General features: G+C 45.1%; 1 protein-coding gene across 4 annotated transcripts in view; it reads left to right on the top strand.

Annotated features, from left to right (window-relative positions):
* Positions 12,343 to 13,663, top strand: part of DENND1A (DENN domain containing 1A) — a 541,554-nt gene continuing 540,233 nt past the window's right edge. For 2 of the 4 annotated variants that reach the window (XM_018055748.1, XM_018055746.1), the window contains exon 1: positions 12,343 to 12,605. In XM_018055748.1, the coding sequence (XP_017911237.1) occupies positions 12,589 to 12,605 (17 nt within the window). In that variant the 5' untranslated portion in view covers positions 12,343 to 12,588. The remainder of the gene's footprint in view (positions 12,606 to 13,663) is intronic. The other 2 variants (XM_018055747.1, XM_018055745.1) reach the window with 1 other exon arrangement.

Here is a 13,663-nt window from a genome sequence, read left to right as displayed (position 1 = left end):
ATGCATATTAGCTAATGAGGATGCTGCTCAGGATATTTTTAGCTGAGCTGAGAGAGACAGAGAAGAGAATGAGAATTGGTAGAAGTTGTTTTGGAAGAAGAGGCAGCTTGGGGATGAGACAGCCCTTTAGCACAGTGCTCAGCTCTTAAACTGCTTTTGGCTGGGTGACCGTGGCAAATCACCTATCCTCTCTGAAAGGGTGTCTGAGCACCCGCCTTTCAGGGGTGACGCAAAGACTGAAGATAATGGGAGTAAAGCATGTGGTCAGTGGTCACCAATTGTACCTATGATAATTCTTCATTTATCAAATACTTAACTATTGCTGAGTCCTCAGTGTCTATAGATATGATAACTTTATTCTCATTGTCTCCCCATGAAGCAAGTGCTAATAATATCTCCATTTTCCAGATGAGAAAACCAAGTTAAGGTTAAGCAATGTGCTCTAGGAGGGCCAGGATTCAACCCTAAGTAGCCTGTGCACTAACCACCACACAATATTGCTTCTGTTGTTCCTAAAGAGATTTGACTTTCACCACTGGAAGCAGAGGTCACAGAAGGTTCGAGCATTATTTTCAGGAGGTAGAGTCCCCTTTGAGGACCTCAGTAAGTTACCCATAAATTAAAAATACTCTGTCATTGAATTGGATCAGAGGATCTTCTCCATAGTGTCATGGCTACTCTGACTGACCAGCAAAAACTCTGCCCAGGCCAAGAGGTCAGAGAACTGCGGTATTAATCTCCACTCAGATGCTAAGGCAAGTATGTCATTGTCACTCGCTTTGTGTACCTTAATTTGTGAAGTGGGAGATATACTAGGATTGAAACTTAAGAATTTTATCAATTATACTTTCTGCTCACGAGCAAAATACTAGTTTGTGAGGCTTAGGAAAAGTGGTAGTTGAAATAAGTAGGGAAAATTTTGATAACTTACAATATACATATTAATAATACATAAAATGCATGTGGGGAAAATTATAAAGTAAAGGAAAACTGGCAAGAGCATCCAAGAGTACAATGGGGCAAAGTCTGACAAACTTTTCAGCTCACTTCCAAAAGGGTGGAGGTACATGGTGACCATCGTCAATGTGGAAGAGGAGAAGAGGACCTCTGGAGTTTAGGTCTGAGTCTTGCTCAAAATATTCATGTTGGGTGGAAGTGGGAGCAGCTCTAGGGCAGGGGGTCCTAGAAGCCCTAACAAGCAGAATGAACACAAAAGGTGGTTTGGAGAAGAGCCAAGGTCAGGGCTGGGCAGACAGAGCATGTATAAAATTTAAAATAGAGTAAAAATAGAGGTGTAGAGAGGAGGAACGTGGAAGAACAAATTGCAAAGTAATGAGCTGGAAAGCCCAGAGATCTGGGCAGCAGGGGCAAGGCAAGAGGGTCAGAAGCAAGTTCAGAAACACAGAGATCCTTTGACAGGGTGTCCACTCAGTATTGTATTCAATCCACAGACCCTCTAATCTATAGCAGTATCCCCAACAACAAGCATTAGCCACCAAGCACAGTAAGACCGTGTTACACCAAGGGGCTGCGGAGAGGGATGGGCCTCAGCAGGGAGTAAAAAATTCTAAGCACAGGACCTGGCACATAGGAGGGATTCAGTACATGAGTGAAAGGATTGCTGATGACACCTGCCTTGGGTCTCCAAGTACCAACAATGTTCAGCCAGATGCACTGACTGCTTTAGGAAGACAGCGTGGGGACCCAGAGCAGGACCCAGAGCTGGAAGCTAATGATATTGGGAGAGGAGCAGGTAGCCTGTTGAGGCTCTGAAGGTACTAATGGGAATTCAGTTCATGCTGGCATCTAGGTAAAGCTTAAATCAGTGGTTCCCTACCTGACTGTGGATCTGTATCCCCTGAAAAGCTTCTTTAGAAACAAGAGTCTCTGATCATGCTTCTGAATTAGAATATCCAGGATCAGAACTCTGGATTCCATAGCATGAACAAGAATCACAGGCACTGCTGATCGATACACATGGCTAATTACGGGACCCAAGGTCTTAAATCATCAATTCTCACTGGCCTTTCTTAGAGTTTGGCTTTTATTGGTTGTTTATTGTTAAGAAGACAACTATATAATAGTTCACATTGAGCCATTACCAAATGCAAGGTCAATCTGTGTGCTTCATGTGTATTAACACATTAAACTCTCATAATGGCCCTGTGGGAAAGGTACTATTATCCTCATTTTACAAATGCAGACACTGAACCTGAGAGAGGTTACTAACTTGCCCCGCTTACACACACAGAGGGCATGCCTTTAGCTTCTGTAAGGAAAGACAAGTACATAATTTTCCATCCATGTGTGGCCAGGAGAGGACTACAAAGGAATTATATGTGCTATTTATTCTTGTTTCTTAATTTTTTAACAATATGAAGTTACTCTATCACAAAGAAAAACATTTGATGAATTAATGAATAAGTCAGTGAAGGAAAACTGTACTAAAATAAACCATCATATCTCAGGAAACTAACAAACCCACAATAGGAGTAAGGCCATCTGGGCTGAGTCCTGGCTCCATTACTTTCTGGCTGTTTCATCTCAGGTAAGTCACTTACACCTGCTGTGTATCAGCACCTTCACTTTTAAAGCAAGGATAATAGCACTCTCTGGTTACTGAGCAGTTGGGAAAATACAAACCATTAAGCACTTGCAAGGTAATATTATTAACAATAATGGAATAATGAAGCATATAATCAGAGAGCAGGTGAGCACCCTGGCTGGATTATTAACCACATAAGGGGAAGGGATCAAGCCCCTTTAGCCTCTAAAAAAAAAAAAAACAAAAAAAAACAAAAACCAAAGACCTTTCCCTTACACCCAATAGAAAAATTAACTCAAGTTAGATCAAAGTTCTAGATGTTAGAGCTAAAATTATAAAAATTCTTAGAAGAAAACATAAGGGAAAAGTTTTATGCTCAGTTGTGTCTGACTCTTTGCAACCCTATGGACTGTAGCCTACCAGGCTCCTCTGTCCATGGCATTTTCCAGGCAAGAATGCTGACGTGGGTTGCTATTCCCTTCTCTAAGAGATCTCCCCAACCCAGGGATCGAACCCGGCTCTCATGCATTGCAGGTAGATTCTTTACCTTCTAAGCCACCAGGGAAGCCCCTTATGACATTAGATTTAGCAATGATTTCTTGGATATGAAATCAAATACACATTACAAAAGGAAAAAATAGATAAACTGGACTACATCAAAATTTTAAACTTTATGTAAAAGAACACTTCAACAGAGTGGAAAGGGAACCCATAGAATGGGGTAATGTATTTGCAAATTATTTAACTGATGAGGTTAATATCTAGAATACATAAAAAAACTCCTACAAATCAACAACAACAAAACAACCTGATTGAAAAACGAGCAAAGGACTTGAAAAGTGAAAGAAAGAAAGTGAAGTCGCTCAGTCGTATCTGACTCTTTGCACCCCCATGGAGTGTAGCCCACCAGACTCCTCTATCCATGGAATTTTCCAAGCAAGAGTACTGGAGTGGGTTGCCATTTCCTTCTCCAAGGGATCTTCCTGACCCAGGGACCGAACCCGGTTCTCCCGCAATGCAGGCATCTTTACCATCTGAGCCACCAAGGAAGCCCACAAAGGACTTAGACATTTCTCCAAATAAGGTATCCAAATGGCCAATAAGCACATTAAAGTGTGCTTCAGTTCAGTTCAGTTCAGTCGCTCAGTCGTGTCCGACTCTTTGCAACCCCATGAATTGCAGCACGCCAGGCCTGCCTGTCCATCACCAACTCCCAGAGTTCACCCAAACTCATGTCCATCGAGTCGGTGATGCCATCCAACCATCTCATCCTCTGTCGTCCCCTTCTCCTCCTGCCCCCAAATCCTCCCAGCATCAGAGTCTTTTCCAATGAGTCAACGCTTTGCATGAGGTGGCCAAAGTATTGGAGTTTCAGCTTTAGCATCAGTCCTTCCAATGAACAGCCAGGGGTGATCTCCTTTAGAATGGACTGATTGGATCTCCTTGCAGTCCAAGGGACTCTCAAGAGTCTTCTCCAACACCATAGCTCAAAAGCATCAATTCTTCGGCGCTCAGCTTTCTTTACAGTCCAACTCTCACATCCATACATGACCACATCACTAATTAGGGAAATACAAATCAAAACCACCTCACATCTATTAGGATGGTTACTATGGAAAAGATACACACACACAATAACAGGTGTTGGTGATGATATAGAGAAGTTGGAACCTTTGTGCCTGCTGGTGGGAATGTAAGACAGTATGGTGGCTTCCTTCCCCACCCCAACCACCAAAATAGAATTACCACATGATTCAGCAATTTCACTTCTGTTTTATATACTCAAAAGAACTGAAAGCATGGACACAGTTATCTGTATACCCATGTTCATAACAGCATTGTTTACAATAGCCAAAAGGTGGAAGCCACCTAGTGTCATTTGAAAAGATAAACAATAGAAATTTATTGATAAATTAATAAATTAATGACAGAGGAGATTTCTGTCATATATTTCAACATAAATTAACCTTGAAGACATTATGCTAAGTGAGATAAACAGTCACAAAAGGACAAATACTGTATGATTCCACTTACATGGGGCTTCCCAGGTGGCTCAGTGTTAGAGAATCCACCTGCCAATGCAGGAGACACAGGAGATGAAGGTTTGATCCCTGGGTTGGGAAGATCCCTTGAAGAGGGAAATGGCAACCTGTTCCAGTATTCTTGCCTAGAAAATTCCATGGACAGAGAAGCCTGGAAGGCTACAGTCCATGGGGTCACAAAAGAGTTGGACACTACTGAGGGACTAAATAACATGTATTGACAACATTCCCCTCTTGCTGATGCTGCTGCTAAGTCACTTCAGTCGTGTCTGATTCTGTGTGACCCCATAGACTGCAGCCCACCAGGCTCCCCCGTCCCTGGGATTCTCCAGGCAAGAACACTGGAGTGGGTTGCCATTTCCTTCTCCAGTGCATGAAAGTGAAAAGTGAAAGGGAAGTCACTCAGTCATGTCCAACTCTTAGGTGATCCATAATGCACGTGGCTAACCTGAAAGTTCACAAGAAATTCAGTAAAGAAACCTATTTAACTTGATATGATTCTGGATATCTCAAATTTACCTTATTACTAACCTTCCCCTTTTGAGTGAGTGGAGCAGCACTCCTATTAATTAAGTTGTGGATCTTCCTGCAGATTATAACCACAAAACCCAATAGAATTAGAAACATATGCCTACACACAAAATTATATACTAATGGTCACAGCAGTGTTATGCATAATAGCTAGAAAAGTGGAAACAACCCTAGTCTCCATCAATAACAATTGTGGAGAAACAAAATATGGCCTCTCCATATAGTCAAATATTATCACAAAATAGAAGATAATGAAGTACTGATAGATGGTATGTGGATGAACTTTGAAAATATTATGTGAAATATAAGAAGTCAGACAGAAAGGTCAGTCGTATTATTAAATAATTGCACTTGTATGAATACACAGATCTATAGAGACAGAAAGTAGATTCCTGGTTGCCAGGGGCTCGGAGCAGGGCAGCAAAGGTGACTGACTACTAATGGGTATGGGGTTTCTTTCTGGAATGAAATGTTCTAGAATTAGACTGGTGATAGTTGTGCAACTTTGCGACTATGCTAACAAACATTGAATTGTACACATTAAAATGGTGAATTTTATGGCATGTAAATTATATCTCTTGAGAGTCCCTTGGACAGCAAGGAGATCAAACCAGTCAATCCTAAAGGAAATAAACTCTGAATATTCATTAGAAGGACTGATGCTGAAGCTGAGGCTACAATACTTTGGCCACTTGATGCGAAGAACTGACTCAATGGTAAAGACCCTGATTCTGGGAAAGATTGAAGGCAGGAGGAGAGGCGACAACAGAGAATGAGATAGTTGGGTGGCATCACCGACTCGATGGACATGAGTTTGAGCAAACTTCAGGAGATGGTGAAGGAAGGGAAGCCTGATGTGCTGCAGTTCATGGGGTCACAAACAGTTGAACACAACTGAGCAACTGAACAACAAAAACAAGTATGTATATAAGCACAACAAAGTGTACTGGGAACAACAGATGACTGGCCCACCAGTCCTGCCATTTCATACTGTATTATTAGTGGAGTATTAGTGCTCCTTGGGGTTGCTGTTCTTCCCTCAGTAGACATCAGTTCAGTTCAGTTCAGTCGCTCAGTCGTGTCCGACTCTTTGCGACCCCATGAATTGTGGCACGCCAGGCCTCCCTGTCCATCACCATCTCCTGGAGTTCACTCAGACTCACATCCATCGAGTCCATGATGCCATCCAGCCATCTCATCCTCTGTCGTCCCCTTCTCCTCCTGCCCCCAATCTCTCCCAGCATCAGAGTCTTTTCCAATGAGTCAACTCTTCGCATGAGGTGGCCAAAGTACTGGAGCCTCACCTTCAGCATCATTCCTTCCAAAGAAATCCCAGGGTTGATCTCCTTTAGGATGGACTGGTTGGATCTCCTTGCAGTCCAAGGGACCCTCAAGAGTCTTTTCCAACACCACATTTCAAACGCATCAATTCTTCGGCCTCAGCCTTCTTCACAGTCCAACTCTCACATCCATACATGACCACAGGAAAAACTATAGCCTTGACTAGACGGACCTTAGTCGGCAAAGTAATGTCTCTGCTTTTGAATATGCTATCTAGGTTGGTCATAACTTTTCTTCCAAGAAGTAAGCATCTTTTAATTTCATGGCTGCCGTCACCATCTACAGTGATTTTGGAGCCCCCCAAAATAAAGTCTGACACTGTTTCTACTTGTTTCCCTATCTATTTCCCATGAAGTGATGGGACCAGATGCCATGATCTTCGTTTTCTGAATGTTGAGCTTTAAGCCAAGTTTTTCACTCTCCTCTTTCATTTTCATCAAGAGGCTTTTTAGCTCCTTTTCACTTTCTGCCATAAGAGTGGTATCATCTGCATATCTGAAGTTGTTGATATTTCTCCCAGCAATCTTGATCCCAGCTTGTGTTTCTTCCAGTCCAGCGTTTCTCATGATGTACTCTGCATAGAAGTTAAATAAGCAGGGTGACAATATGCAGCCTTGACGTATTCCTTTTCCTATTTGGAACCAGTCTGTTGTTCCATGTCCAGTTCCAATTGTTGCTTCCTGACCTGTATACAGATTTCTCAAGAGGCAGGTCAGGTGGTCTGGTATACCCATCTCTTTCAGAATTTTGCACAGTTTATTGTGATCCACACAGTCAAAGGCTTTGGCATAGTCAATAAAACAGAAATAGATGTTTTTCTGGAACTCTCTTGCTTTTTCCATGATCCAGCAGATATTGGCAATTTGATCTCTGGTTCCTCTGCCTTTTCTAAAACCAGCTTGAACATCAGGGAGTTCACCGTTCACGGATTGCTGAAGTGTGGTTTGGAGAATTTTGAGCATTACTTTACTAGCATGTGAGATGAGTGCAATTGTGTGGTAGTTCGAGCATTCTTTTGCATTGCCTTTCTTTGGAATTGGAATGAAAAGCGACCTTTTCCAGTCCTGTGGCCTCTGCTGAGTTTTCCAAACTTGCTGGCATATTGAGTGCAGCACTTTCACAGCATCATCTTTCAGGATTTGAAACAGCTCAACTGGAATTCCATCACCTCCACTAGCTTTGTTCGTAGTGATGCTTTCTAAGTCCTTTAAATTCTAAGCAGAAAAACCAAACAGGTACAGAGGAGTGAGAGCCAACTTAGAAACTCAGGAGCATCAGCGTCTGCATGGGTGGTGTCACACACACAGACTTCTTATCTGCTAGATATGTTCAGTTAGCCTATTTTGACAACAGTCAAGAAGGTAAAGTTTCTAAGCCACTTCTCATCACCGGAAGGCTTTAATTCCAACAGTTGATTATGCTATGCAGCTGGCAGAGAGGTCTCCTTTTATTTGAATGACATCAGATTCACCTCAGTTTAAATTATAAAACAATAAGCTACTGATTAGAGAACTTTAGAACTCAAAAGGACTTTGGAGAGAGGTGAGCTAGCCTGAATTTCTTACTCTGGTTAGGGAAACTGAGGGCCAGAGAAAGTCAGGAGCTTGATCAGGGTCACCCAGCCAAGCATGACTTGGCTGAGATTGCAATGTCTGACCTCTCCTTCTTCCCTGGAAATGTGCCCCTACCCTGGCTTCAGCTATGCACACGATTTCTTTCTTTCATTTCTTATATAAAGGTTATATTTCCTAGAGATGTTGTTGTATAACTGTGTTCTGACCAGTGGAATGTAAATGGAGCAGTAGAAGCAACTCCAGGAAAATGCACTTAAAGATTAGGACTTGGGGTGGGGCATGACCTTCTTTTCTGTTGTCCTGGTTGCAGATTAGATGTCTGGATTGTTCAAGGAGTCATCTGGGACCATGTGGTGGAAGCTGAGCCTAGAGGATAGGGAAGCAATAAGGTAGAATTGTGGGTTACCAGCCTCAAAGAGGCCACAGTCTGAGGCACAAAGACAAGTTCACAATCTAATGCAGAATAACCACCACCCCAAGACTAAATCAACTGTCCTGTCCTATCGCTATGCCTTCAAATGAGTATGCTTTATGGGATTTTCATACCAGCTTTGGAATGCTTATCTCCAGACTTCAGGTGAAAGAGAAATAAACTTCTATTTTTTTCAACCACTGCTATTTCAGTCTTCTATCATTTACAGTTGAACTGACTTCTAATTGCTAACATCCGTTGGACCATAGAAAAAGCAAGAGAGTTCTACTTTTGTTTTATTGATTATGCCAAAGCCTTTGATTGTGTGGGGAAAATTCTTCAACAGATTGGACCACCTCACCTGCCTTCTGAGAAAACTATATGCAAGTCAAGAAGCAACAGCTAGAACCCGACATGGAACAATGGACTGGTTCCAAATTGGGAAAAGAATACATCAAGGTTGTATATTGTCACCCTGCTTACTTAACTTATATGTAGAGTACATCATGAGAAATGTCGTGCTGAATGAAGCACAAGCTGGAATCAAGATTGCCGGGAGAAATATCAATAACCTCAGATATGCAGATGACACCAGTCTTACGGCAGAAAGCGAAGAAGAACTAAAGAGTCTCTTGATGAAAGTAAAAGGGGAGAGTGAAAAAGCTGGCTTAAAACTCAACATTCACAAAAGGAAGATCACGGCATCCAATCCCATCACTTCATGGCAAATAGATGAGGAAACAATGGAAACAGTGACAGACTTTCTTTTCTTGGGCTCCAAAATCACTGCAGATGGTGACTGCAGCCATGAGATTAAAAGACGCTTGCTCCTTGGAAGAAAATCTATGACCAATCTAGAAAGCATATTAAAAAGCAGAGACATTACTTTGCCAACAAAGGTCTGTCTAGTCAACGCTATAGTTCTTCCAGTAGTCATGTATGGATGTGAGAGTTTCTTTCAATATAAAGAAAGCTGAGTGCTGAAGAACTGATGCTTTTGAACTGTGGTGTTGGAGAAGACTCTTGAGAGTCCCTTGGACTGCAAGGAGATCAAACCAGTTGGTTGTAAAGGAAATCAATTCTGAATAGTCATTGGAAGGACTGATGCTGAAGCTGAAGCTCCAATACTTTGGCCAGCTGATGTGAAGAACTGACTCATTGGAAAAGACCCTGATTCTGGGAAAGAGTGAAGGCAGGAGAAGAAGGGGACGACAGAGGATGAGATGGTTGGATGGCATCACTGACTTGATGGACATGAGTTTGAGCAAGTTCTGGGAGTTGGTGATGGACAGGGAAGCCTGGAGTGCTGCAGTCAATGGGGTCGCAAAGAGTCAAACATGACTGAGCAACTGACCTGAACTTACGTCTAATTGATTCAGAATGCAAACAATTACATCCTGGGCTGGGAACTCAGGTGTCCTGAATCCAAGTACAGGACTATTTATTATGAAGATTAATACTATTAATAATAACTTTTGAGTGCTTATTATATGCTAGTCACTGTTACGTACTTTATGAGCATCATTAACTCATTTAATTCCCATGCCACCTCAGTAAGATAGATGTATTACCATAATTTCCATTTTACAGACAGAGAACCTGAAGCACAGAGACAGGGAATAATGTACCCAAAGTCACAAATTTGGCAAGAGACAGAGCTAAGATTTGAACCTAGGCAGTCTGGCTCCAGAGCCTGCTCTCTTAATACCTCCATCGCACGCTCTCTTATGATGTGAGCTTCTCCTTGAGCTCTCTACCCACTCTACTGAGGAGGAAACTGAAGCAGACAATTGTCTAATCACTTGCTTAAAATCTCCGCTTGTCACAGCAATGCAGCTAGCATTCGAAGCCAGACTTCTAACTCCCAGTTCAATGCTCTCTCCCCGGACCACCCTGCAGTCTCAGAGGCCACCTGGACAGATATGTAGCCCTTCCCTTCCAGTCTCCCTCCCTCCAACATACACACATCACTATCACCATCACCACCACCACCACCACCCAACAGGCAGACATTTTTGTGGCCAGGATGGCTACAATCTCCTTTGAAAAGCATCCAGCTTTGCCCTCCACCAAATAACTCTGTTTTATTTACAGTCTCCTGCTCAGAGCCTTTGAACTGGTCGCTCATTCCAGGGGAGATCTTGATAACAACTATTCCTTGGAGAAGGTTCATAGGAAACAAGGTGAATAAACACCGCAGAAGCCCTCCCTGTCTAGCAGAGCTTTGGTCCTGAGGATGTTTATAAGTCAGTGTTGGTGTCTGGATGGAAAAGACTTTGAATTCAAAAGGGCAGTTGGGACATTTTCAATTTTTGTGTTAATTCAAAAAAGTTCATCCTATGCCTTCCCTCAACCTTAGGGCACAGGCAAAAGAGAGAGATTATCTTTATCCAGAATGTAACTCCAAATGGAGCTCTTTTTGTTTTCTTTCCTCCCTGCCTGGCTGGGGCTAGTTATTGTAATGACTGAGGGGTGGGGAGACAATGAATTTACGAGCTAAAATGGCAGAAGAGATGAATGGCATTTCAAAACACAAAAGTGCAAAAAAAGAGAAGAAAAGCCTAATTTCAGCAGTGAACCATGAACCTATAGTGTCTTCTGACTTGTGGCCAAAGGTGCGTAACTGCGTCACATGTTTGGAATTATTCAGTCTAGATGCTAATCTCCACTCCACCAGCTAATAGTTACCTTGAGCACATGCCACAGTTTCCTCTGTGAAAAGAAGGCATAAACGCACAAGGTTACTGCCAGGGTTGGTGCTAACCATGTAGGGGAAATATAGTGCCTGGTTCAAACAGGGTGCTTATTCACCCATGCATGAAACAGAAGCTAGAGGCAGTGATCATTATAGTTGTCTTTGGTATTCTTCTGGCTTCCCTTGTGGCTCAGCTGGTTAAGAATCCGCCCCCTCCCCGCCCCCCCTCGCCCCTCCCCCATTTCCCCCCATTGCGGGAGACCTAGGTTTGATCCCTGGGTTGGGACGATCCCCTGGAGAAGGGAAAGGCTACCCACTCCAGTACTCTTGCCTGGAAAATCCCATGGACAAAGGAGCCTGGTAGGCTGCAGTCCATGGGGTTGCAAAGAGTCAGACACGACTGAGCAACTTTCACTTAGGATTCTTCCAGGCCTAGAGGGGATGATACTGGGGTGTTCATGGAAGTGAGCCCTAAGGGGGTGCAGGTTGGTGATTTTGGCTCTCAAGTATCTTCATTTGCCTTGACTGAATCTCTATCAGATATTGTTATGGTGTCATGAGATTTCTGTATTGGAGCCCCCCTCCCCCCGCAAAAGGGCTAATAAAGGGAGACAGAGGTCCTCAAGAGTAGGGCAGAGTAGAGCCACTAAATGGGTCCGATGAAACCGCCAGCTGGCTTTCCTGTGGGGATGTGAGGTCTCCTTAAAGGTTTAAGGGGAGAGGAAGGGCCTCCACCAAGAACCATGTTGGGGAAGTGGCTGGTGTGACAGAAGGTCTATGGCTCCCTTAAGGAACTTATTGGAAGGTGTGGGGTTTTCAAAGGAAAAACCTCTTTTCTTGGCGGCCTGAGTGGGAGACAGTTTATCTCTAAGCCAGAGCCACTGTATGGGAGGACTCCGCAAGGCAGGAATGGTAGCTTGAGGGTCTCTATCTATGGGATAAACATCATTTTTTGGGGGGTTGCAGGTGTTGGTTCTACAGGAGAACAGTGGGAGGGAAGGTCTTTACGGGGCATCACCCGGAAAGCAACATGCACCGAGCTCCTGGAGTCCAACCTGCTGATGCGCGGTTCCCCTCCAACCCCTCCGCCCTCACTCGCCCCGCCTCCCAAGAGCCGACTACAGTTCCCGGCAGCCCCCGCGGACGGCGGCGGCGGCGGCGCCGGCGGGAGGGGGCGGCGGTGTGAGAAGCGGAGGGGGAGGCGCGCGCCGGGCACGCGCGCCGGCGACCATGGCGTTCGCCCGGCTGAAGCGAGTGCATTAACCCCGGGAGGCGGCGGCGGCGGCGGCTGCGGCGGGGGAGAGAGACTCGAGCGGGCGGGCTCAGCCTGAGGGAAGGGAGGAAGGGGCGGGGAGAGCGCCGGAGGGAGGCCGGTCGGCCGCAGGCGGGCGGGCAGCGCAGCGCAGCGCCGAGCGGGGCCCGCGGGCCCATGAGGAGGCCGGGGGACCATGGGCTCCAGGATCAAGTGAGTGTGGTCGGCCTGGGCGGAGCCGGGCCGGGCGAGGGGCGGCGAGGCCGGGCAAGGGCTGCAGGCCTCGGGCCGCGCGCGGGGACTTGTTGCCGGGACCCCAGGGGCGCCCCGCGTGCTGGCGTCATGCGGGGAGGGGGACTGTTGCCATGACGATCCAGGGAGGCGCGGGGGCGGGGTGCGCGCGGGGTGTAAGGGCGCCAGTGGTCAGGTGTCCCCTCCTCACCTGAGGGCGGGAACAGCTGATTATAAGGTGGCCTCCTCCCCGGGGTTACAGAGAGCCTCTGAAAATGGTCACACAACTGTTGGGGGGAGGGCGAGAAATCTCCAGAAGCAACTCCTCAAATGGGTGTTTGGAGCGCCCCTGAGAGTTGGGCAGTCCTGAGGTGGCAGCTTGGCTGCTTAAGGCCCATGGTGGCTGCGGGGGGGTGGGGGGGGTCATAAAAGTCGTGAGAGGTTTTCAGAGGGAGGGGCCACTCAAGGACTTAAGGTCTGGATGACCTGGGGAGGAAGAAGGCCCTTTTCTCTCTTTTCCTGTCTCCCCTTCCTATCTATGCAAGTCTCCTCACAGCAAGGCCAGAGGCTATGAGGGAAGATATCCCTGTGCTGTAACCGAGCACCTGATCTTGATAATTATTGGAAAGGTTTTGTAATCCAATCTGGCAAATTCCCTCACTCATTCATTCATCTGGTGTCCCTGGTGAGGGGTTAGTTTTCTGGGGAAAATGTTGATACATCTAACTTCAGAACCCATTGAAACATTGTTGCCTTCTTTCTAGACGTAGAAGTTGACTTTGGAAAGTGCAACTTTTATGCGGTCTCTCTTGGGTGTGTTGCTTCTGACTGTATCTCCGCTCCCAGCCAGGTCTTCTCGGCCTCTCCCTTCCTTAGTTCCAGAACACGAGATGCCTTATCTCTAATCACTAACAAATGTTCACTTTTTCTCTATGAGTAATAGAATTGTTTAAGGGCACTTAAAAACAAAGTTAACAGTGCAGGCTTTTCCTTAAAACAGCTTTCAAAGGATACTTTAAACCTGCTTAGAAGAAAGTCTG

Source organism: Capra hircus, chromosome 11 (genome assembly GCF_001704415.2).
Source record: "Capra hircus breed San Clemente chromosome 11, ASM170441v1, whole genome shotgun sequence".
In the NCBI taxonomy this organism is placed as follows: domain Eukaryota; kingdom Metazoa; phylum Chordata; class Mammalia; order Artiodactyla; family Bovidae; genus Capra; species Capra hircus.
This window is presented reverse-complemented; position numbering and strand designations above follow the sequence as displayed.